Source organism: Colias croceus, chromosome 23 (assembly GCF_905220415.1).
Source record: "Colias croceus chromosome 23, ilColCroc2.1".
NCBI classification, from domain to species: domain Eukaryota; kingdom Metazoa; phylum Arthropoda; class Insecta; order Lepidoptera; family Pieridae; genus Colias; species Colias croceus.
The window spans coordinates 2,169,240-2,194,570 of NC_059559.1; the positions used below are offsets into that span (position 1 = coordinate 2,169,240).

Consider the following 25,331-nt stretch of genomic DNA (forward strand, 5'->3'; position numbering starts at 1 on the left):
GAAATAGTGGACTGTTTACGTTTTCTTTTCTGTTTAATATTTTATTTTCTACTAATGCCAATTGTATTTTTTAATGTTTTATTTGTACCTATTCTTGCTTATATTATTACCGATACACACTATAATATAAGGAATAAGAAGTATGCTTATATGCACCTGACTCGACAATGATAATATAGTATTAAGTAACAAGAACAATCTAGGAAATTAATTTTCCTCGATAACGAACGTTTAGAATTCTCATTTCACATCGTGTTTCTAATTGTTTCATCAGCCACTCGCTTATTTATATATTGCCATATGGATGTTACCTGGACTGAATCTAGTTACTTATACTATATCCTACTAAAGATGCTTGCCCACCGCTTGATCACTAACCTCTCCCTGCAGGTACACATACAGAAATTACTAGCGAAGTGCACAAACGCTCCTCGCATAGATTCTCACGAAGCCCCAACTTCAATAACGTAATGCGAATATACGAACCGCCAAAATGTAAAATGAACTTGAATCAAAGACTCATCGCGTCCAATGATAATGCTCTCGCTTTGTACAATCCCGACACTAGCAGCCGCACTAGCTCGATTTCGATACAATCGCTCGATTCAGATAGATCTAAATATCAATTGCGCACTCGGTCCTTGCCGCATAAGAGAAGCGTGGATGCCAATTGTCTATACAGAACTAGGTCGCACAGTAGTTTTATTAATTCGTATATAAAAGACCCGGAACCGTTGCATTTTCATGTGCCCAAGTGTAATAGTTGTGGAGCTCTTAGCAATTGCTATGCGTGGGAGATACCCAAAATTGATCCTAGATACAAACAATACGGTGCCACATATTGTTCTATAGATAATATACCGCAAAAGGTATCAGATAACGAGTCAAACGTTAAGTCAAAAACTGTAAAAGTAAAGAAAGATTTGATTTCAGTACTTAAGTTGAAAAACAATGAGGAATTCGTCGAAAGTCAAGAATTCACAGAAGATAACTATTTCGACGGAATAGACAATAGTTTTTCTGAATCTCAAACTGTGATAGGAAATAATGATCACAGTTATATTGAATGTGATATAAATACAGATGAAAAGAGCGATGAAAAAGATTCTCAGTGCGTTTATAGAGCAGAGTGTGTTAACGTAGAAACTGATACATTCACTGATGATCTTAATAACAATACTTTAGAGTCAATTGAAGGCGAATACCATAGTTTTACAGACGAAATGGATTTTGAAGAGGTTGCCTATGATAGTCCAGTTAGAGATTTAGTGGAAAAAGATATTAGAGATTATTCCGTACCGATTAATTTCTATTGCGACGACTATACCAGGAAGGACAGTCCAAGAACGTCGCCGTTGAAGAAAAAAGATATTCCCAAACAAATTGTTTTGGAGCCTATACTTGAAGAATCGAAAAGTTATGAAGACACAAGCAATGATAGTAAAAAGCTTGAATGTAAAGATACATCGCACAGTATAGAGGTTCATGCAGAATTAGTAGATAATAAAACGATGAATGATAATAACGAAGAAGTTCCTAATATACCAGCGTTTGAATTTAAACGCCCGTCAGATGTATTAAGAAATACATTTCAAGAGAACACAATAAATGAAAATGATGAAAGAGACATGAAATCAAGCTTTGAAATAACTTCCAGTTCTAGTATTGCTATCGCAAGTTTCGATTCAACAGCCGAGTTTGAGAAATATGAAATTATAAGTGACCTTATAGCTATTATATTAAATGGTATTGATTTTGAAATTTTAAACAAGAAAAACATTGATATTGATTCTAAAATAGAAATGCCTGATACAGCAACTGAATTAAAAGCACCTCCAAGCGAAACAGTAGTAGAAAATGTTTCCTTTTCTATCTTTGATATCGTCAAGAATATTGAACGTAATGTAAGTGAAGCTCCTTCAATCGATATAAGCAATTCGTACATGCATGATTCTGTCAAATTAGCAGAGTCCGTACTTTACTATATGTTTAATAGAGCCATTGGTATTAGCATAAGTCGAAATAAGACAAATAAGATCACTAAATCTGTTGTTACGATAGTTGATATAGAAGATATATTGTTTACAACATCCCGTGATTGGATTAATCTTTTCGATGCATTTATATGTGCAAGCAATGAAAATTTTAAAGAACATTACGTGGAAATAGTTGCTGATACAAAATTTAAACAAAAAGAGTGTGAATGTAAAACTAATATAAGTGAATTTCAAGAAGTAGATAGTTTAACGCATGGTATCCCGCTCTATCTAGATAATATCGGTTCAAATACATCAGAAAGTAATGAAGAATTGCATTTTGAGTATGAAAACGATGAACAAGAACAATATCGTAACAATAAAACCCCAGATGAAGATGACGTTGAAAGATCTGTCGATAACGACGCACACGACTTAAATTCAGGCTTCATTGATACTAATAATGACGTTGAAAATAACACTTTTGATGTTGCATCCGATGTAAACTGTACTTTACTCGAGAAGTCACTTTTAGAAACAAGTTTCGCATTAGAAAAGAGCACAGCACCAAATATATCGTTAAATGAAACGTTCGTTTTGGATGAGAAGGAAAAAATGAACGAGGCCTTCCTCGATTCAGAGTATAGTAGGTCGTCTACGCCTTGTAACGATAGTGCCTTCGAAGTGTGCACAGAGTCGCCAATTAAATACATTGACAGTATGTATGAAAGAGATGATTCGATACTGGGGTCTCCTTTTATCAAGAAAACTCAAGTGCTACCTATGTCGCAGACTGTACACAGGGGCGGTATCAAATATTGGGTGTCCTTCACAGATGATAAAATCGAAACAGAACATCGAAAATCGTTTAAGAAATTCGATGACGATACACTACCTAGTTATTTAGTTGTTAACTTCGATTCTGATAATATAGATGAATTAGATAAATCGAATCGTCGAAGTGTTTTATTAGAAGATAGTGCTGTTAATGAATTTTCAAGTGAAACCTATTCGAAGTATGACAGTTGTGAATCGGAAGCGATAGTTGATAATTTACCTTCTAATAAGGAGAAATTATTATACGATACTAAATGTTGTAGTAGACGATTGGCTTCCAGCTGGCCGCCATTACATGACACTTTATTTTACCGCATTATAAGCAATTTTAGAATGACCGAGAGCTTTGATTCGAGCGATTTGAGCTATACTAGATTTGAGAATAGTCTGTGATTGGCTGGAATGACGTTGGATCGACCAATAGCGTGTTTTAATTGAAATGGTGCAATTCTATTGGTCGATAGAATGATGCAATACTATTGGTCGATACCAATGATATTATAAGTAAAAGAGGTATAGATGGGTAACCAACACAACATTCGATTTTCAAAAACGGCACTCTTTTAGACGATTAGACGTGAGATAGCATGATTCATTTATTGTGAGCGAAAGAGACAATTGCAGTAAATAGTAGCTGATAGCCACATTTCAACTACATTAGCTTTTAGCCTATCTTAACCTTTCTACTTATAATATTGGTCGATACTGTGAGGTGTCAGTTTTATGAATCTCATAAAGTATGAAATAATTTTAATATCTACTTTTTAATTTGTTTTGAATTTTAAATGTTGCTACTAATTGTATAATTTTAGTGTTTTAACGGATTTTAAATCATATAGATATTAAAATTTATCCTGTTTCTTGCGTTATTATGAACATTACATGAACAAATATTATTGGAGATGATTTTCGACCAAAAACAATTAATTTTCCTTTTATATATTTAAAAAAAATTGTTGAATATATGATTTAAAGTCCGTTTGATTTTTGTCTATGTGTGTATGTTTGCTTGCATTTTATTTCTGTGTTGTTACCTACTTTATGTTCTAATAAACTTATGCACGCTTTGTCCTATTTATTTTTTGCTAACAACTGTTTATTTGTTGCTGTTTCATTCCGTTGTATGCACTTGTTTGTTTGTGGAAAAGAGAAAGCTATATCCTTTTCTTTTATGTTCTAACTGTAAGACAGTAAAAGCATTTTTTAAATATATTTTTTTTATAATATTCGAAGTCTTTGCCTCTTTAGTGGAGTGGTTTATAGTCTATTGTTGAAAGGCTGTGGCCCGTCCGATTAGGGCCCTTCTGGCCTCCTCCACTCAAGCGACAGCCCAAGCCGAGGTTCGAGATCCCCGTGGCGGGGGGACGCCCTTGTGCATGTCGCTACCAGGGTGAACCTTCAGTTCACCCACGCGTCCGCGTTAAAATGTAGAAGCCCTTCTGGCTAACATTGAGAAACACCTTACAAAAAAAAAAAAAAAGGCTGTGGGTTCGATTCCCAATGCTTTTAAAAATGGCGTTTTGTGAAATATCAAATCGCATATAAATCACTAGGCTTCCGCCCGCGGCTTCACCCGCGCAGTCAAAGAAAAACCCGCATAGTTCCCGTTCCCGTGGGATTTCCGGGATTGCGTTATTTTCCCGGGATAATAATATATACCAAATTTCATGAAAATTGATTAGGCTTGATTGAGTAACATGCAGACAGAGTTACTTTCGCATTTATAATATTAAATTAATTAATTAATTAATAGTATGGATGTTAAAAAGTTTGTACAATAACAAATGATAACAAACTGCTTTTACTAAATGTTTAATGCTCGATGTTCCTGAATTCTTAATTATCTTATATTATTTATAATTTTGTTGCTAAATAAACATTTTGACGCACGTAACTATGACATAATATAAGATTGGTGAAAGTTTGCACGACAATATCGCATGTTTTACTAACACAATAAAGGGTAAGTTAAGATATATTTAACATAATATAATATTAATGTAAATTCTTCATTTTATGACAAATCAATTTGAATATTCTTCTTATTTTTCTCATTTTAAATAATTAAATTCAGTAAACAATTAATTACCCAATTGTGATAGATTTCTGAAACAGGAGAAACCATTTAATTTTGATTATCATAATGATTTGTAAGTAATTTCTTAAAAAAATCTCACTAACATCAAATGTAACTAAAGTAAAAATTCATAATTATTATAGATGTTGCCAGTATATAAGAAAATTAATGTAATCTTTAAATAATTTCAGGTGAGCACACCCTCAACGGCGACCACTCTGACGCGCATCAGAGCACCTTCTCGCATAGCAGTAAAGAGGTGAGGTTCATCATCATTATTATTATCATCAGCCCATACTCATCACTCCGTCAGGGAAATACTTCTACACTCTTTATACAGTGTGTCCCAGCAACGGTATACTAAGCTCCAAGGAGGTTATAGTTATAAAATACTTATAAAATTCCAGACTATTTTTTTTTTTGACAAATAGATGAATTCTTAAAACTCTGTGTGTACACCCATAACAAGCAACCCGCCCAACTTTGCCACCCGCACGTGAGCTATCGTTTAAGCTTCAAGCCGGCTGCGCGAAGCTAGAGACGAAAACATGGATTTTAAGGAAAAATTAAGCAAAAAAATTTTGGTGTAATTTTGTTGTTTAAGTATTTTTTACGTGATCAGTGTATGTTAAACTACAAGTCCCTTCGCGCTTAGTATACGAATAGTGGGACACCCTGTATAAGGATAGAAGCCTCGAAATTAATACATTTTGAACGACCTGATGATCAGCTGGTCAGACGTTGTGAAATTGAGAATAACTGAAGATTAAAATTTACATGAACAGGGTCTGATAAATAATATAATAATATTTTTTAATCTGTTTGTCGACGAATCTCTATATATCACACTCCAACTTCTAAATAGCGGAGCATTAAGGAAAATTTTACAATTATTTAGTAGATTGTCAGGTAGTTTATAAATTTAAGTGGAATAGGAAAACATTTTTAAAGATAAATTAGTTACTTTATAAGTTGTGTGGCATTCCAGGGGTCACCTTCAAAGGAGGTCTCGACGGAAGACTCCCCCAAGAAGGACAAGAAGAAGAAGAAGGGCCTCCGGACGCCCTCCTTCTTGAAGAAGAAGAAGGAGAAGAAGAAGGACAAGTCTAGCACGCCGCAGCCAGCTTAGAGGTGATTAGAAATAGCAGATGACGGAATTTAAAGGCTTTTTAACGCGGTTTATTCACGGTTTTAAATCCGTTGGCGTATTTGTAATAGTAATATTCAGTTGAGAGTTCGGGGCTCAAACTCTTGACTGGACCTTACAAGTGTCAGAATCGCCAAGGAATAGAAACTGCTATCGCTAATTATTGACATTAAAGCTCATGACATTTTGGTAATGGTTCAACCCAAGAAGCTTATATCTAATACACTGGAGATTTCAGTATGAACATTAACTTGTAACAAGAAAATATGACATTGAATGACGCCTGTATGTTTTTTTATCTCTTTCTGTGGGGGTGACCAAGTTAGGTGTGAAAGGGATAAAAAAACATACAGGCGTCATTCAAGGTCATATTTTCTTGTTACAAGTTAATGTTCATACTGAAATCTCCAGTGTATTAGATACCTATAAGCTTCTTGGTTCAACCTTAGGCAAAACATCACACGCTTATGTCGATTAGTATCGATAGAAGATTTTATACCTTTTCGTTTTGCCATTTGTCTCGTCCCTCTGGGGTATACAACTAAGTGAAATTAGACAACAAAGATCTTATTGAGTTTTGATATAGACAATAGAAAATAAATCTTTACCTTTAAACCTTTTTGGTCATACCTTATAACTTGGTTACAATTTTTTACGTGATTTAAATTTTGGGAGATTTCATTAATCCGAGCCTCTAGTGCAGATACGCCCTTGTGACTCTCTGTTTATGTTGCTTTGTTTCGGCGAAAACATTATCAAAATCGGTTCGGTTATTTATGAGACACATACTAATATAAATTCAAAAATTTTCGTACTTGTTTACATTGATTAATTAATATTTTTGTTTACAGATAAAATTGACAAACTACACTGCCATCTCGCTTTCAAAATACTTGTAATGTTAAGGTTGGATCCACAACACAGCCGATAAAATGAGTTTTGCTTGAATATTCCCATTTTTTACGTGTACCCACCTATTTGGCGGCAAAAAGGCTGCGCCTAGGGCATCGCTTGCGCGCCTTGGAACTGTAGCGATTTTTGTATTTTAGCATGGCAACACTACGTCTATAGTCTGTGGTGGCAATGACAGATGTCAGTTTGACAGGTGACAGTTTGTGCTGTCATTTAATGATGTGTCAGATTGCAAAAAATTAAATTTTTATGAACGTAATGAACTACGATAATACTACAATAAAAACTCTGATGCCAATTTAGGTCTTTTTTGACCAAATCAAAATATCTATAAATAAAAAGGTCACAAAATCGATAAAAAAAATGCAAAAACGTGTTCAGTTCCAAGTAGAGTTAGTAACTAAGAGCTATTTAACGCAGAATTTTGTATTTATTTGAAATGAAATGAAATCAGCGAATCAAAATTAATTCTTATGACTTGCCAAGCGTCTTATGATGTTGATATTTTAAAATTTTCGTTAAAATAATTATAATTTGAAGTTGTCCGTACATTTTGAGCGTAAAATTAAATACTCAATGGAATTCCTATATTTAAGAAATCATTGTTTTTTTTTTTAAATAATTTGATGGATTTTATTTTAACTTTAATATATTGTTGTTACATATGAAATCGTTACTCGATTCGAATCAATCAAAATAATCGGACACTTCTTTTGGTGCATTCTGTACGATAATTGTATTTTTTTATACTAGCATGTAATGCTTTTAATGTCGGGGTTGCCCCCCTTCGCCATTCGTGCTTTTAAAAATGGCCACCCAATATATTCCCGCAAAAATTTGCGGTCGTGTACTGAGTCGCCATTACAAAAATTAAATATAATATATTATAGCACTATCGATGTATTTATATTTAAGATTTTATCGGCTAGCCTACTTTGGTAGATTTTTTAAATTATTATTTTTTGTTTAACGACGTGATTGATTCAACATGGCGGGAACTAACCACAGAGTAACGAAACATTTTTAATTACGCGCCATGATTTGACAGTCCGCCTGTATTTTACGTACACGACAAAATAAAATAAATAAATAGTAAAAACAAATGTCAAACCGCCATGTTGTAAAAATCATTATATTACAGTACACAGTAATTAATTTGTTGTTACTTCGATAGTTTTTAAACGAGAAATTATATTTTTTTTTTCATATTTTTTACTTTTTTTTTCGTCTGGGTTTTATCAATTTGACATTACCTAGAGTTAAGTCTAGCGTTGTTAAAATGACAAGTTGATTTTTATTAAACCGTTGTAGTAAGACATTGTTGGACCATAGATAAGATATGGTACTTTTAACACCGGTATTGCCAGGTTTATGATTTTTTCCCCATTTTTTTGATATTTTTACACTTTATTTGCTACTTTATTTTATAGGATTTTGTGGTGTTAGCACATTATACAGTGTTTATTTGACTGCTTGCCGGTGTTAAAGGTGCACCTAGTACGGTTCAGCGTTATGTATTTACGATATAATATTAAGGGGCTACTTTAACGTTGAAAGTGGAAAAAATCGTTTTAATTCCATATTTAACAAAAAAAAAATTCATCGATAAAAAAGTGTTAATTTTCAAGACTCAGTAATATAAGTGTTTACTAAATAATTTAGTATATTGCTCATTCAGTATAAAGGCGTGTGTGCATGTAACGCGCAATGTAAACGATGTTTTTCCATTTTTAATGTTTAGGTGTATTCTGTAATCTTTGAAATTATGACACTGGCATTCTGTGCAACTTGTGTATTTGTATTGAGATAAATTATTAGTTTTATGGTGTGTTTTATTTATTAAATATCATCCTCAATAATAATTCTTATCATGGAATTTAAGAGATATTATAATATGATGAGTATTCATTTCGTAAGGGCTAAAGATCAGTGCCACCATTCATTAATTGTTTTTAAGTAACTTGTAAAATTTCAAGGTCGCATCATGATACAGTATTACTGGAAAAGGCGACTATTTTAGCATATTTAAATTTTGCCAAAGAAGTTTCACTTCTGAGAAAAGCGTGTGTGCTCGAGTGTTTATACGTGTTTTCAAAGCACTTATGTACCTATATAGTTTCAACGGACGTAGTGGCATTTACTTAACGCTTAGACTACCTGTGTTCCAAATTTCATCAATATCAGTTCACTTCATTTAGGTATGAAACTATGAAACCCTACAAGTAAAAACATTCATACTTAGTTCTATTACATAAAATCAATCATCCTAGTTTATCAAAATCTATACATATTATAAAGCTGAAGAGTTTGTTTGTTAGTTTTGAAAAATTCGGTGTTAGTGTTAGATAGCCGATTCATCGAGGAAGGCTATAGGCTATATATCATCACGCTAAGACCAAAAGGAGCGGAGCCACGGGGGTGAAACCGCGGAGCGCACCTAGTACAATATAGATTCAAATACAAAAAATCATAATAAGTACTATACACTAGGAACTAGACTCTTCTGATACTCTTGTTCTCTTCTCTATGCTATTATTATGCTTTTAAGACACATTCTGTCAAAACAGAACTGCCATTTTAATAGAGAAATCAAAAGTATATGGTAAAATTTGAATAAAAATTGCACCCTAAAATGGTTGATAAAATGCAATTCAGATAACGTTTACTGAAAATGAACTTCATAGCGGAAACATGGAGAATAAAGGTTTGTTTTAAATGTGATAAAATGTACGCAAAATCTACTTAAATTTTATAAAACACAATTTTATAAATAATCTCTGTCCTACTAATATTATGCGAAAGTTTGTATAAAAACTACCTACTGAACCGATTACAATGAAATTTGGTATGTAGGTAGCTGAAGACCCAGAATAAGACATGGGAAGGACATAAGCTAATTTCTATCCCGGAAATCCCACAGGAAAGGGAACTATGCGACTTTTTCTTTTAATCTTTCGGGCATTCCTTCACGATAATTACAATAAAACGACGCTCTAAAATGATATTCACAATATTTCGAAATTACCCCAATGCATATAATGTAAATAATGTAACAATAAATTCCAGTTATCCCCCAGAAAAAAAGTAAAACGCTCTTCACCATGTCGAAAATCGTCGCAAAAGATTCGAAAACCACGCTTCGGTTTCCACACTTCAGCTGTTCACTGTCGCATGTGTGGAGACACTATGTTGGAACTGTGTAAAGAGGGTTATAGAAAACTCACTTGTGACCCAAATTCAAGATTTTTTGATGTTTTATGCAAATTTTGTGATATTCTCCTTGCTCTGGCGCATGACTGTGTTTGGATGTTGCGTCGATTGTGCTGTTGTCTTTTGTTTAGTTTGCGTTGAATAAAGTTCTATTTATTTACATTTGTTCTTTTATTTAAAAGTATTTCCCCAATATCATCAGTTTATACCAAGTTTATACAAACCCAATGGGATATTATGAAATAATGAAATCTGTTTTCAAAATTCAAATCCAAATTTTTTATTAAACTAATAATTTGTAATTGGAACACTCCTAGTAAGCAAATAAAATGTTGTGATATATTTTTTCGCTCAATTAGTGTTTTCAAACAACACCATCTTCTGTATATACAACTTTCAACCAAATTGGTTCACTATTTTCGTATTGCTAAAACTGAAAATTTTTATGGATAGAAAATATATAATATCTCTACTTCTCTATACAAATGATAAGGGTCAACTCACACCAAAAGAGCGGCGAAGCGCAGCGCAGCGCGGCGAAGCGCGGAGTAGCGGATGCCCGCGACTTCTCGAGCATTCCAGCGACTTCTCGAGCAGTCGCGGGAATCCGCGCGCCTTCCCGCGATTTATTCACGGGTCGCTCTTTGCGCAGTTCGAATGCTCGCGCGCACAGACGCGTGCGGGGAGCGGGCGCGAGGGGCGGGATATTGCCAGCGGCCGCTCGCGAATGCTCGAGCATTCTCTGGAATTCCCGCGACTTCTCGCGCAGTCGCACGGTCCGTCCGCTGGAATTCCACGGAATTCCAGCGGCGCCGCGGGCATCCGCGCGACTCGTTCGAGCTTCTCATGCGATAATGAGTATTATAGTAATGAAAATAAAGTTAAAATTCATATGACACGGAAACTGCGCTCCGCTTCGCCGCGCTTCGACGCTCTTTTGGTGTGAGTTGACCCTAAAGCTGCAAAGCTGAAGAGTATATTGTTTATTTTGTTAGTTTGAACGTTCTAATCTCAGGAACTACATACTGAACATATTTCATAAATTCTTTCACCTATACATTTGTACGGTTGTACGTGATGCCTGAGTACTATATGGTATATATTATGTACCACGGGCGAACCCGGGGCGGACAGCTAGCTGTTAGCAGAATAAGGCTAAAATAAAACAGTGTATAAAAAACTTAATAATTTTATTATGTCCATTCTTTTTACAAATAACAACAACCTTACACTATTTAAAAATAATTATTGCTACCTTGTGATAGATCGTAGGCAAGTTAGTGCTTGAAACATAAAAAATACAGGTAAAGACATTTTGAAACATTTAAGAAAAAATCTTAAAATTAGAGACATTTTATTCAATTTTCTCTGTTCAGAAATTTTTTTAATAAACCTATTCTTTAACCAATAAATTGGCTTTTTATTATTTTTCATATTTCCTTACTAAAATTCGGTTCACCACCACCTTACATCTAGTACCCGCAAAAACAAAAACCTTTTAAGAACGACGACATATTATCGACAAAATAGCGTCTATCTTTTGTTCAAAATTTATCAAAAACTGCTCAGCAGTTTAGGTATAGCAAACATATTAGTTGACCGGCTACTCACGTGCCTACAGCAGAGGCAATATTGGAATTGTACCCTTAATAATAATTATTGTGATGTGTATAGGCAAGCAGGGGCAATTTAGAGAACAACTGAAATTGTTCCGACCGTCCAACCGAGATTGTTCCAATATTGCCTCTGCTGTAGGACTTCAGACTTTACTATCGCTTTCAGTGGTACTTGTACTAATCGTAATCTAAAAGAAAGATCTTTCTTTTAGAGCCAGCGCGCAAGAGCAACTTGTCTCCGCAACTATTTTGTCTCTCCCATCAACTCTATCGCCGTTAGTACACCGACGCATTCGCATGCGGCAGCGAATCGCTGCGAAACTACTGCGTAGCGAAATATCTGCGGAACGTTAGTAAACAGCAATGTTTTCGCAACTTTTTCGCAATGCGTCTGTGTAATGGCCATTTCGCAGTTCCTTGCGAAACAACACTGACAAGGACGCAACTATTTCATCTATCTATGTGCTAGAGTGAGACATATCATATGCGAAAACCTGCCATACTACTGACAGATTTTTCGTTGTTTCGCTGCCGCTCACGAATGCGTCGGTGTACTAACGGCGTATGGGCTAGTAAGAAAGTGCGCGCACGTAGCGACGCAACTCCCCATACAGTTGATGGGAGAGACAAAATAGTTGCCGAGACAAAAGTTGCTCTTGCGCGCTAGCTCTTAGTCTAAAAATCGACTTTCACCATTTTATCAATGTCATATGAAACATATATTTGTCTCTTTCTTTAGCTGACATGACAAAAAATAAAAAGTTGCATGTGTCATTTTTTTTGTATATTATTATAATAATACAAAATGTATTAAAACTCCGATATGTATTAATTATGTGTTTTTCTGTTATAAAAATATAGAATACAATACTTTTTAGTTTTTACAATAAACAACACATTTTCTGGGGCATATCTGCGCTCAACACAATTTTGTATACAAATCTAAGCAACTCATTTTTTTTTATTGCTCATATTAATATTGCTGATTTTATATAATTTATTAATTATTGCCATACGGGCCGATTTTTCAATCCTTGGTTAAAATTTATCCGTCCAATTAAGTATTACACGAACATATTAAAATGTCACCTTTAAACTGTCATTTACGGACAATTAGAATACATTTTTGAAATGGTAGTTTAATACGTTATTCGATGAATAAGTTTTAACCAAGGATTGAAAAATGAGCCTTAGATATAGTAATTTTTTAAAACAATTTATTTTTTTCATATACCAGCATCGTAAGTTCTTAAAACAAATCCAGACATAACTGTCAACCATTTCATTGTAATATTATTTTTACAGTAATTCTGTACCTATGAAAAAAGTAAAATACCATAAAAACAAAAAATAACATAACCAAAAACTATATTGTGATGGTGGATATAAAATAGTGCATATTAATTTTCAAATAAATATAATACGTAACCAGTTGCCATTATATAAAAAAGTCGACAAATAAAAACTAAATTTAAAAATCCATTATGCCTCAAAAAATAAAAAAACAAAAAAAAAACTCATGACGTTACCGCATGAATAACACATGCATGTAATTACGCATTCATGCTTAAATAAGCATGAATGCATAACTATGCATGCACAAGTACGCATGAATGTATATCCACGCATACATGCATAAATATACATTTTTGACCACGCATGAATGTCCCTCCCTTTTTAATTCATTTCCCATGAATTCATAACTATGCATAATATGAATGCATGCATGACCACGCATGCACCTCTTCATGCATTCATAATATCTCTGATGATACAAATTCCCATTAAATTAATCATGCATGCATGCCTACTTCCAGCATAACTCCGCATGAATTCAAAAGCACGCATGAATGCAAAACTATACACATCCTACGCATGCATATGCGACTCCAAACCGAACGAGTCGAGTCTAACCAACTGCGTCCCGTGTATCGTCCGCACGTGAATTCTCAAATAACTCGGCCTCGTAAAGAATTTGTAACAAATATGACATTGATATTTCTTCAAGCCCGTGTGAGTTTCTAAATGCCTTTTCAACTTTCCCCTAGTGATAAAGCCCTTTCCACACTGCTGACAGATAAACGGTTTTTCCTTCGTGTGTGTGAAACTGTGTAGTTTTAAATAATAGTGCAGTTTAAAGCCCTTATTGCACACATTGCAAATATATTTTTTTTCCTCTTCCTGATCGATGTTTTCTATCGCTATTTTTGACCCGTGACTTTTGAGATGTTCCTCTAAATAGTAGAAATGTTGGAAAACTTCGCCGCATATGTTGCACACGCGGCTTCGTTCGTCTGAGGGTATGACGTCAGAGAGGTTGTGCGTTTCCCCCTTTTTGGGTATTTTTCGCGCGTTTTGCAACACCATCGCTAGGATTTCGTTGCGGTTCTCTTCTTGGATGCTGTGAAATATAATTTTTTAAATGTTAGTTACTTTAATATTTGATTTAGTTAATATTAAAAAAAAAATGCATTGAATAGTAACTTTGAATAAAAGATCGCATTTTGTCATTTATTTACTACTTTAGCTGATTGCTTGATAAAAAAAAATAAACGAAATCCAGAAATCAATACACAAAAAATTTTACATTCTTAACCATCCTTAAATATTTAAAAATCCTCAACAAATATTTTATCATTATTTTAATACAAACAAAAAATTAACCAATATTTTCAACTATTTCGTCATTCTTTACGCAAAACAACATCACAAATCTATAAAATAACAAAAAATCACAAAAAATCACAAAAAAAACTTACACGCCCTCCCTCTGATGCGTAGCTAGATGCATTTGAACATGATACTTAGTATTGAACATGTGCGCACAGACAGGACACTCGTATTTCAATATATATTTATCCACGCTATGACTTATTATATGCCGTTGCAGTTTACATCGAGCGCTGAACGATTTGGTGCATATATCGCATATATACTCTCGTTCCGGCTTGTGGTTCTTCCTGTGGTATATCTGGAAAGGATGGACGGAATGTGATGTTATTTTCATGTTTGTACAGGTGTTTGTTGAAAAAAATATATAATGCAAGCTATTTTACATAGTAGATATGTCGCAGTCAAATTGTATTATTTCGCCGTTTACAAATGCTCGGCATTTTGTAAAATGCTGAGGATTTACTTTTTCCAAAATTCTACAAAAAAGACGGTCGCATGGCGCTTCGTGGGGCTCTTATTTCTGTGTAGTTTTAACCTTTTAACCGCCTACGTCGGATTAATCCGACAAATATTTTCGGGCCCAGACGATTTACGACCAAAATATCAGTGCTCGTTTAATCAGCTTTTTTATTTAATTACGCTGCATTCTATCAAAAATATGTTTATATTAGGCAAATAGTTAACTAAGTAATCATTTACAGTTTAATACACTTTAGAAGTCCTAAAAATAATGTCCAAAGTTAGATGAATTACTAACATTATTTTTAGAAAATTGTATTGATGTGCAACGCCCATGACGACAAAATCCGACATGAGGGACGGGACATATGCCAAGATTTTTCGATACAAAAATAAACATAAATCAAAATATTTCTCGTTATAATGACTAATTAACTTTAAAACAAATACAGCAATTGTTAATAAAACATTTGTTTACAAATATTTGTGAGTATTTCATCGAATTCCTTTAAAAAACGTCAGCGATTCAATTGATGGTTCCCATCCCTAGCCTACATGTTCCGAAACTTACTTTGTTAGTACGCCCTGCGCTACTGTCGGATAAAGACGACCGCTTCTTACGTCATATACCGTATACGAGTGCCGACTTCTGGAATTTTCCATTAGTGTTGTGCTTGTGCATGAAGTTTTACGTTCGTATGTCGATAAATGTACATGATAGAAATGTATCATGACCACTACTGAAGAGTTAATACAATTCTAGAAGGCGATTAAAATAATTAATAAATCGTTCAAATTTTTAAACACTTTTTGTTTTACTGACTTGCGAAAAATGTCGAATAATTTCGTAAGGTACCTAAGTAGTATTCAAGTAGGTAGGTACCTATATCTCAATTCTCCACCAAGCTAAGTTTACACCTCGCTGGAATGCGGCATGTACCCGTATAATATAATGTTAAAAACAACAAATGCAAAGTAAAATCTAACAAACATTTGTTTACTTTTTTAAAGTCATATCGAATCATTTTTTACAGCCCGTACCTACCTAAGCCTCAGTGTTACGTTAAACGACGCGAGGTGCAAACTGAGCTTGGTGAGATGTAGTTGTTAGTTAACCACGCTCGCAAATGCAAATGTCGTTATTAAAACGAAATATCGACATCACAAAGTTAAGTATAGCACATCCCTTTCTCTTTTAGGTATTTAATTTTCGATTCACTGTGCCGGGCGCTAGGGCCACGCCAACTGTTCTGAAGTCGGGCGGTTAAAAGGTTAAAAACACGAACCTAACCTAACCCACCCCCTTATCCAAAAGAAAAATTTCTAATTACGAATTATCGACTTGAAACTTGATAAGTGAACAAAGATTCAATTGAATTAATAACACTTAGGGGCGCGCTTGGCCCGACTGGATCAACTTTCGTAGCACTCATAGCACATTCACCACGCTCTCCCACCTATAGTAGCACTCGTAGCACACACATCACACTCTGTAGCCTCTCGTAGGACACCCACCATGCTCTCCCGCTTCTTGTGGAAGTTCCCGCACACGCTACACACTCTGGCACCTCTTTTAGCGCTCGTAGCGCACTCACCACACTTTGTAGCCTCTCGTAGCGCTCGTAGCACGCTCTACATCCTCTCGTAGCGCTCGTAGCACACTCACCATGCTCTCCCGCTTCTTGTAGCACTTCCCGCACACGCTACACACGTAGGGGCGCGCTTGGCCCGCGTGCGTGGCTTCGTGCGCGTGTAGGCTCGTTGCACACTGCACCTCGAGCAGGCAGAAGTGGCAGCGGTATTGGATCTGCTCGCCCTCGTGGGATTTTTTGTGTATCTATGGGGAGAGAAATAAATATAATTTTTTGTATGTTAGTTGCTAATATATATTTTGGTGCAGGTGGTCGTACTCAGTAGTATGATATCCGTATAATAAATAATAATTCTTCTGCCATCTGATGACCAGATGAGGCGGGTTTTTTTATCAAATATAATTTATCAACAAAATACATATATATCAAGTTATCATGGGGATAACGAACCTATCAAATAGTGGTCGAATGAGCCTATTAAAAAGAGGTTGACCCTAATTCAGCCTTCAATGACAATAACAGGAAAAGAGTAAAGATTTTTAACGTTATTTATTCGGTTCAATTATCATAATATTAAAAACTAGCGGTCCGCCCCGGCTTCGCCCGTGGTACATATTTCGCGATAAAAGGTAGCCTGTTCTTTCTCAGGGTCTAGATGATCAGTGCCAAATTTCATCAAAATCGGTCCAGTACTTTATGCGTGAAAACCATACATACATATATACAAAGCTTTCCTCTTTATAATATTAGTATAGATTACAAACAAACAAACTTTGTCTTTACAAACTTTGTCCACAGCGATTTACGTATGCCGAGCGTCGTTGCTGTTCCGTTAAAACTAAAATTTGGTACAAAGACGAGATTTGAAAAAGGACAAATATCAGTTTTTATTCTGGAAATCCCGCGGGAACGGGAGCTATGCGGGTTTTTCTTTAACCACGCTAGTAAGCTATAGTCGAGCCAATTTAATAGGCAACATTTGACGTCTATCAATTTTATCTTCGAAGAGAGGTAACCTGCTTAAAAACATCGATTAAAGTGAATTAATCGATACGGATTTCAAACATTTGTCAATCGAATTTATTAATTTATGATGATTTTTATTCACAAATAATCAATGCATTCGATTCTAGATGTCAGATTTCGATTTTTAGAGTAACGTCTCTGGTATTTAAAAAGAAAAAAGGTTTATTGACACAAAATTGTAGCGACGTCAGTTCTTCAATTCAGAAATTATTTATTATGTTTAGTATGGTTTATCAGTAAAATGAAATCTTAAAATTACTTGTATCGGTCATTATTATTATAAATATGTAGTCGTAATTGAAAAAAGTTAAGCAAACGTGCAGTTCTAACAAAACGAAATATCATGTTATTCTATGTCGTCGTTACTAGGTTACGTTGTTGAATTTTGTTGAACTGTCAAATGTTGCCTATTAAAATGGCTCTACTATAGTTGGTAATAAATTCTTTTAGAGCTAGCGCGCAAGAGCAACTTTTGTCTCCGTAACTATTTTGTCTCTCCCATCAACTCTTACAATTCTCGATACAATTAAAATTTTTATGTGTACCTGCAAAGTGTCCAAATGCAGGAACCGCTTGTGACAGTACTCGCAGGCGTGCGGCCTCTTTCTGTACTTTTTCGTCTTTTTCTCGGTTAGCTTTTTGGAAAGCTTCTTCACAGCCTTTTTCACTTCCTGTCTGAAATAAATAAAAAAAATATGTTAAACTTTTGGAAAATAATTAAAACGGCTGCATCGTTTTTATAATAATTAAGAAATTCATTATGGTTTTAATGCGCAGCATTTATACACCTTTATTGTGTACCAAAATCAATTATTATAATTATTTGAATTTTGATCAATTTACTGTCACTCTGTTTGCACATATTTTAGAAACGGCTTAACCGAATTCGGTGCGATTTTCAGTGTCCAGCTAGTTTTCACTAAAATTGATTGTTTATTTTATTACAAGCACAACGCCTTGTGACATACAAACATACATTTTTTATTGTTACCACAAAATAAATAAAATCACACTCACTTACTATCCTCCTCGCCTTCGCATTTTATTTCTGCATCTACATTTTCTTTTTTTACATTGTCATCTGAAAATAAAAAAGGAATTAGTAGACTAGATACAGGGAGAGAACCTAAATACAGGGTGTTTTTAGAGATGTCTTACGAATGTACAGGCAAAACACATTTTGTCATATTATGCCGGTAACAGCAAAATTACCTTTGTGAGTGCCCATGGGCGGTGGTTGCACTTCATTAGGTGATTTACCTGCTCAGTTACCTGCTCTTATATAAAAAAATAAAAAAAAATCTAGTTCGAGATAAATGTGATATGATCCTACGATCTATGATCCTACGGTATGTTAAAAATTCTCCATTTGTTTTAAATTTGTTAATTTTCCAACTACCCTCCCAAAAAAACTTACCGTTAATAGCTTCTGTATGGGTCAGCACATGTAATGCACTTGCTAGCGGTGATAAAAAAAAATTTGCGACATTTTTTTTTTATTTTTTCCAACTACCCTCCCAAAAATCTTACCGTTAATAGCTTCTGGATGTGTCAGCACATGTCTATGCATCTTGCTAGCGGTGATAAAGCCGACCCCACACACGTAACACTTGTACGGCCGCTCGCCCGTGTGCGTGCGCATGTGTACACGCATGTACGACGCGGTGCTCAGTCGCTTGTCGCACACGGGACACTTTGTGCCGGTCGTGGGCGGTGGGGAGGGGGGAGGGGAGTCGATTTTGGACGTCCAAGTGTTTGAGGGGAAGTAGTCCGAGTCGGAGTCGCTGGAAAAATGTAATTTAGAAAATTAATGACTATAGCACTGGCTGAAAATACTACATGTATCAGATATAAGAGAAAGGAAAAATTTATAAGCGTTTTTGCGCTGTCTCCACTTAGGCATAAGATCTCATAATAGCATTTGGTACGACCTAGCTCTTTGATCAATAAAAAACTGCGTTAAAAACAACCGACTTCAAACTTGCACTTGCAACATTTACAAATACAGACAAAAATACTCATAAAATAATAAAAAATAATAGTTTAAAAAAACTAAAAAACACGCTTTTTATAGAAAACCGAACTAAAAAATAGAAAATTTTATCAAATTAGTGTATTGTCATCGGTCCTCAATAAATCTACAAAGTTTGAACGAAATCTGGCCGTTTAAAGTGGGTCAAAATCGCGCCCAAAGAAGTCGGTTACAAACAAACATACAGGTGAAGCTAATATAAAGCGTGTAAAAACTACTGGGCCTATCCGAATAAAATTTTTATGGGACCAATTCGACACCATCCCGCATCGAACAAAAAAAGAATCATGTAAATCGGTTCAGAAACCTCGGAGTAATCGGTGTACATACATAAAAAAAACATACCGGCCGAATAGATAACCTCCTCCTTTTTTTGAAGTCGGTTAAAAAGTTGGATCAGTACTTGCTTAGTTACTAGTTACTACACATTTAGACATAAATAAGAACAATTTGAGACTCGGTAAAAAATATAGCCTACTAGGTTTCCGCCCGCGGCTCCGCCCGCGCAGTCAAAAAACCCGCATAGTTCCCGTTCCCGTTTCCGTTCGGATTTCCGGGATTTCGTCATTTTCCCGGGATAAAAAGTAGCCTAGTCCTTTTTCGGGTGTCAAAATATCTCCATACCAAATTTCATGACAATTGGTTCGGTAGTTTAGGCGCGATTGAGTAACAGACAGACAGACAGAGTTACTTTCGCATTTATAATATTACTAGCGGTCCGCCCCGGCTTCGCCCGTGGTACATATTTCGCAATAAAAGGTAGCCTATGTTCTTTCTCAGGGTCTAAAGATTGACTGTGCCATTTTTCATCAAAATCGGTTGAGAGTTTTAAGCGGGAAAGCGTAACAGACAGACAGACAGACAGAGTAATTTAATTGACATGAAAAGATTACGAACAATTTGTGTTGCCTTCGTTTATGTTTAAGAAAACAAAACTTTCGTAAACAATTAGACACAACCCAAGTTTTCAAGAAAACCAAAATCACTACATAGGATAAAACAAAGTCGTTTTCTCTATGTCCCTTTGTATGCTTAAATCTTTAAAACTACGCAACAGATTTTGATACGGTTTTTTTAATAGATAGTGATTCAAGAGGAAGGTTTTAGTATATAATTTATTAGGTTTTAGACAAATCGGGCGAAGCCGCGGGCGGTAAGCTAGTATCATATAAGACATAAGAACTATTCTTTATAAATTTATATTTATACACATACTAGCTTTCTGCCCGCGGCTTCGCCCGCGTTTTCAGAGAAAACCCCGCATAGTTCCCTTTCCCGTGGGATATCCGGAATAAAACCTATCCTATCTCTCAAGTTGGATCGAACTGCACATGGTGTGCGAATTTTATTATAATCGGTTAAGTGGTTTAAGAGTCCATTGAGGACAAACATTGTGACACGAGATTTATATATATTAAGATAAGAACTTCTTAAAAATACTCACTTATCCTTAACACTCAGATCGTCTCTTACATCATCGTCAACAATCCCATCATTATCGACACAGTCGTTCTGATCCTCACTCTCCTGTTTAATCTCCACCCCGTCCATAGAAACTTTGACTTCCTCTATCTCTATCTCCAATTTGCACGCTTTAACTTCCGCACATTCCTGGTCTTGGCCCGGTCCTTGGTCCTTTGAGTGGTCCTTCACTTGGTCCTTCGAGGGCATGTTCGGCCACTCGTTGGTCCATAAATCCTCCGTTTTCGGCTTAGCCTTTTCCGCTTCTTGTTTCTCGCGTAGTTGCTCTTCTAATTCCTTTAGGTACGGTAGTATTGCGTTGAAATCTGTAAAAAAAAACACATCCATACTACCTATTAATATACTATTTTAATATTATAAATGCTAAAGTAACTTTGTCTGTCTGTCTGTTACTCAATCACGCCTTAACTACTGAACCAATTTGCATGAAACTTGGTATAGAGATATTTTGATACCCGAGAAAGGACATGGCAACAGGCTTCTTTTTACCCAAGGAAATAGGATAGGTTTCATCCCGGAAATCCCACAGGAACGGGAACTATGCGGGTTTTTCTTTGACTGCGCGGGCGAAGCTGCGGTTGGAAAGCTAGTTATCTATAAATTAGGCTTTTTATCATAAGTTTTAATAAAGAATAGGCTTGTCAGTTTTGATTCATTGGACTTGTTTAGTCATAATGACAATTAAAATACAAGAAAAACTTGACGAAAACACTTGGCGCAGCGCATGTAATCTATACTAATATCTAATACTATCTATACTAATATTATAAAGAGGAATGGTTTATATGCATGTTTGTATGGTTTTCACGCATAAACTACTGAACCGATTATAATGAAATTTAGCACACATATAGAGGGTAACTTGGACGCGGGCGAAAAGCTAGTCTATACTAATACTAGCTGTTCCGCGCGGTTTCACCCCCGTGGCTCCACTCCTGTTGGTCGTAGCGTGATGATATATAGCCTATAACCTTCCTCGATAAATGGGCTATCTAACACCGAAAGAATTTTTCAAATCGGACCAGTAGTTCCCCAGATTAGCTCATTCAAACAAACAAACAAACAAACTCTTCAGCTTTATAATATTAGTATAGATTATAACGCTGAAGTGTTTGTTTGTTTGTTAGAATGCAAAATTAGATAGCCCATTTATCGAGGAAGGCTATATGCTATATATAGCCTTCCTCGATAAATGGGCTAAGAACAACAGGAGCGGAGCCACGCGGGTGAAACCGTGAAGCGCAACTAATCTATATCTATACTAATATTTTAAAGAGGAAAGGTTTGTAATTATGTATGTATGGTTTTCACGCATAAACCTCTCAACCAATTTTGATAAAATTCGGCACAGACAATCTTTAGACCCTGAGAAAGAACAAGGCTACCTTTTATTGCGAAATATGTACCACGGGCGAAGCCGGGTCGGACCGCTAGTAGATTCATAAAGTTTTACTAAGTTTGCCAGCAGTTAAACAAAATATGTTCCAAGATTGTCTTTACTAGTAAAGAATATGGATATTATGATAAAATATGGAAAATAAAAATGTATTTCTTTACATACCATAAGGCTCTCCTTCCAATTTGTCTTCTGCGTGTTTTTTATCAAAATGCCGTGTTAAAAGTTCGAACCTGGAAAGAAAGAAATATGCTTAAAATAGTAAACATAAATATGATGTTTCCATTCAATTCTAAAAACTAAAACTATAGATATTCGTACAACAATTCATAATGTCTTAGGGGGCGTCCATAAATCATGTGAGATGTTTTAGGGGGGAAGAGGATCGAGACAAATCTCATTTAACTTTGATTTAGGGAGACAGTCTCGACAAATATCACGCAAAAAATTGAAAAATCACCTCACATAATTTATGGACGCCCCCTTACATTAATTTGGAAATTTTGCTCTGTATACGGCCACTCTAGTATTGTCCAACATAAAAGGAAATATGAAACTCACCTATAAAACTGTCTGTAACATATCCTACACTGATACTGAACGGAGAGGTGAAACCTCTTGTTGTGCCTCCCCAGTTTGCTTGCCGTGATGAAGGATTGGCCACACTGTTCACAAGTGTAGGGTTTCTCATCTGAAATTCATGTTTTTATTGTTACTTTAATGGTCATATTTATGAATGAATGAGTGAAATAATGGAATGAAATGAATGAAAAATTCTTTATTGTACACCATATAGGACAATTTAAAACACATAATACTTATTTAACAATGTACAGAGGGCGGCCTTATTGCTGACAGCAATCTCTGCCAGGCAACCCAGATATTTATGTATAAATTTTGAATATTTTATTTGAACTAAAAAGTTGTAATCTATGTATAGGCCATCATCACGCTAAGACCAATACGAGAGAAGCAATGGAGGTAAAACCGTGGGTAACTTACCTATTTTGTATTTAGATATAGTTAGTTGGGAATCTTATTACTCTGATCTATTTAAAGAAAACTGTAAACATGTACGAAACATTTCTTATGTCTATACCATGAGACAACGAAAATCACTACATAGCACAAAACAAAGTCGCTTTCTCTGTCCCTATGTCCCTTTGTATGCTTAAATCTTTAAATCTATGCAACTGATTTTGATGCGGTTTTTTTTAATAGATAGAGTGATTCAAGAGGAAGGTTTTAGTAAGTAATTTATTAGGTTTTAGACAAAGCGGGCGAAGCCGCGGGCGGTAAGCTAGTAAATTTATATATTTTTGTTCATAGCTTATGTTAAGCTAAGCTAACCATACTTTAACATTACAAATGTGACATCACACATAATTTATTACATAAATATAATTATTTATCCCCACAGAAAGAGATAATTAATATTCATTTTTTTTTTGTGTGGCGTCTCTCAATGTTAGCCAGAAGGGCTTCTACATTTTATCGTGGATGAGTGGGTGAACTGAAGGTTCACCCTGGTAGCGACATGCGTAAGGGCGTCCCCCCTTGACGGGGATCTCGAACCTCGGCTTGGGCTGTTGCTTGAGTGGAGGAGGCCGGAAGGACCCTAGTCGGACGGGCTTATATTCATAATGGGATACACTTACCTGTATGTGATCTTACATGTAGCTTCAAATAATAACTCAACGAAAACTGCTTTTGACACGCAAAACATTTGTAAATTTTCTGTAAATTCATTAGCTCTTGTTTTTTCTCACCATCCAACGATTCATTGCTCACATTCTTGTCATTAGGATCGAACTTACATTCCTTTTCCGTTTCGTTATTATTCGTAAATTCTGATGCCTTTTCGTTACCTATATACCCATCTTCTGGCTTGATTTCCGGATCTAAATTCTTCTCTTTTTTCAGCTTCTTCAATTTCTTTTGTTCCTTTTTTAGTTTTTTCTTCTTCAACTGGTTTTTTATCCTCAAATCGTAGCTTGTTATTCTATCTTTGTGTGTAGTGACGTGCGAATCTAATTCTCTTAGTGTAGAATAACGTATATTACACACAGCACAGCCGTAAAACGGAAAACCGTCTTCCGTTATCTTTTCCGAGACGAAACCGTTCTTCTTCTCCTTTTTCACTTTTACTTTACCTATCTCTGGCTTGATATCAACGCTTGTATCTGTGTTTTGATCTGGCCATTTTGTCACATTATTTGATTGGTTAGTTTCATTACTATTTGGTATATTTGAACTTTCTTTACTATGAAGATAAGTTAACTGTTCTGCTTTTATTTGATGTGGATATTGACCATTTCCAGATGTATATTGATTATAATTATAATGTGTATATGAATAAGAACCCAGTGGATCTAAATCTGATATTACTGGTTCAACCATGTTACCTAAAATGGTAAAATATAGTTTAGCCAACTTGTTCAACTAATTAGAAGTCATACATGCACAATCGTAAATGTTGTTGTTAAAATGTAATCAAAATATTTATTTACCGTTTGTACTTTTGCAATGTTTACAAAACTTTTGTATAAATCGAAAACAATAAAGTTTATAACATATATAGAATAGGTATCCGCCATACGGTGCGTATCATGAAAAATAATCGATACGTTGTACAACAAGGAAAAAACGCGACAAAAACTCGTCAGACGTCAAAAAAAAACTTTGAAACTTAATTGTTCAAACGTAAAAAACACTCGACATTCTTACACTTGTACACTTAAAACAATTACTACACACTTGAGAATACATTTTAAAAAACTACAAATGTATTTAATTTAAATAAAGTTATTTGAACAAGCATTTTAAATATCGAATTATGATAATAATTCACATTTTTTTACTTCGCGTGATTGAACTTTGACGAACGTCAAATCAC

The 25,331-nt window shown here is 35.1% G+C and overlaps 2 protein-coding genes and 1 long non-coding RNA gene across 8 annotated transcripts in view; 2 read left to right on the top strand and 1 right to left on the bottom strand.

Moving 5' to 3' along the window:
* LOC123702464 (protein hu-li tai shao) overlaps nt 1–8,772 on the top strand; it is a 91,762-nt gene extending 82,990 nt beyond the window's left edge. For all 6 annotated transcript variants that reach the window (XM_045650221.1, XM_045650225.1, XM_045650223.1 and 3 more), the window contains 3 exons: nt 5,082–5,149; nt 5,879–6,021; nt 6,889–8,772. In XM_045650221.1, coding sequence (XP_045506177.1) covers nt 5,082–5,149; nt 5,879–6,019 — 209 coding nt within the window. In that variant the 3' untranslated portion in view covers nt 6,020–6,021; nt 6,889–8,772. The remainder of the gene's footprint in view (nt 1–5,081; nt 5,150–5,878; nt 6,022–6,888) is intronic.
* Nucleotides 8,773–9,518: 746 nt separating this feature from the next.
* Nucleotides 9,519–10,321, top strand: LOC123702450. Its single transcript, XR_006752877.1, has 2 exons — nt 9,519–9,653; nt 10,016–10,321. It is a non-coding gene; the product is annotated as an uncharacterized LOC123702450 (long non-coding RNA).
* Nucleotides 10,322–13,493: 3,172 nt separating this feature from the next.
* LOC123702343 (zinc finger protein 709-like) lies at nt 13,494–25,311 on the bottom strand. Its single transcript, XM_045650062.1, has 12 exons — nt 24,946–25,311; nt 24,094–24,840; nt 22,997–23,126; nt 22,601–22,668; nt 21,002–21,344; nt 19,056–19,309; nt 18,543–18,606; nt 18,071–18,200; nt 16,574–16,744; nt 14,535–14,746; nt 13,627–14,176; nt 13,494–13,516 (listed from the first exon to the last, which is right to left on the bottom strand). Exons 2-11 carry the CDS (start codon nt 24,833–24,835, stop codon nt 13,645–13,647), a joined length of 2,646 nt encoding a protein of 881 aa, XP_045506018.1. The 5' UTR covers nt 24,836–24,840; nt 24,946–25,311; the 3' UTR covers nt 13,494–13,516; nt 13,627–13,644.
* Nucleotides 25,312–25,331: the final 20 nt, after the last annotated feature.

What these genes read in the sequence shown, in the direction of transcription:
- LOC123702343 (XM_045650062.1), bottom strand. Translation starts at nt 24,835, where the DNA reads ATGGTTGAACCAGTAATATCAGATTTAGATCCACTGGGTTCTTATTCA. An exon ending in ACATGTAAGATCACATACAG is followed by an intron (nt 23,127 to 24,093) that starts GTAAGTGTATCC and finishes CATGAATTTCAG; the next exon opens with ATGAGAAACCCTACACTTGT. An exon ending in ATTGGAAGGAGAGCCTTATG is followed by an intron (nt 21,345 to 22,600) that starts GTATGTAAAGAA and finishes TTTTTTTTACAG; the next exon opens with ATTTCAACGCAATACTACCG.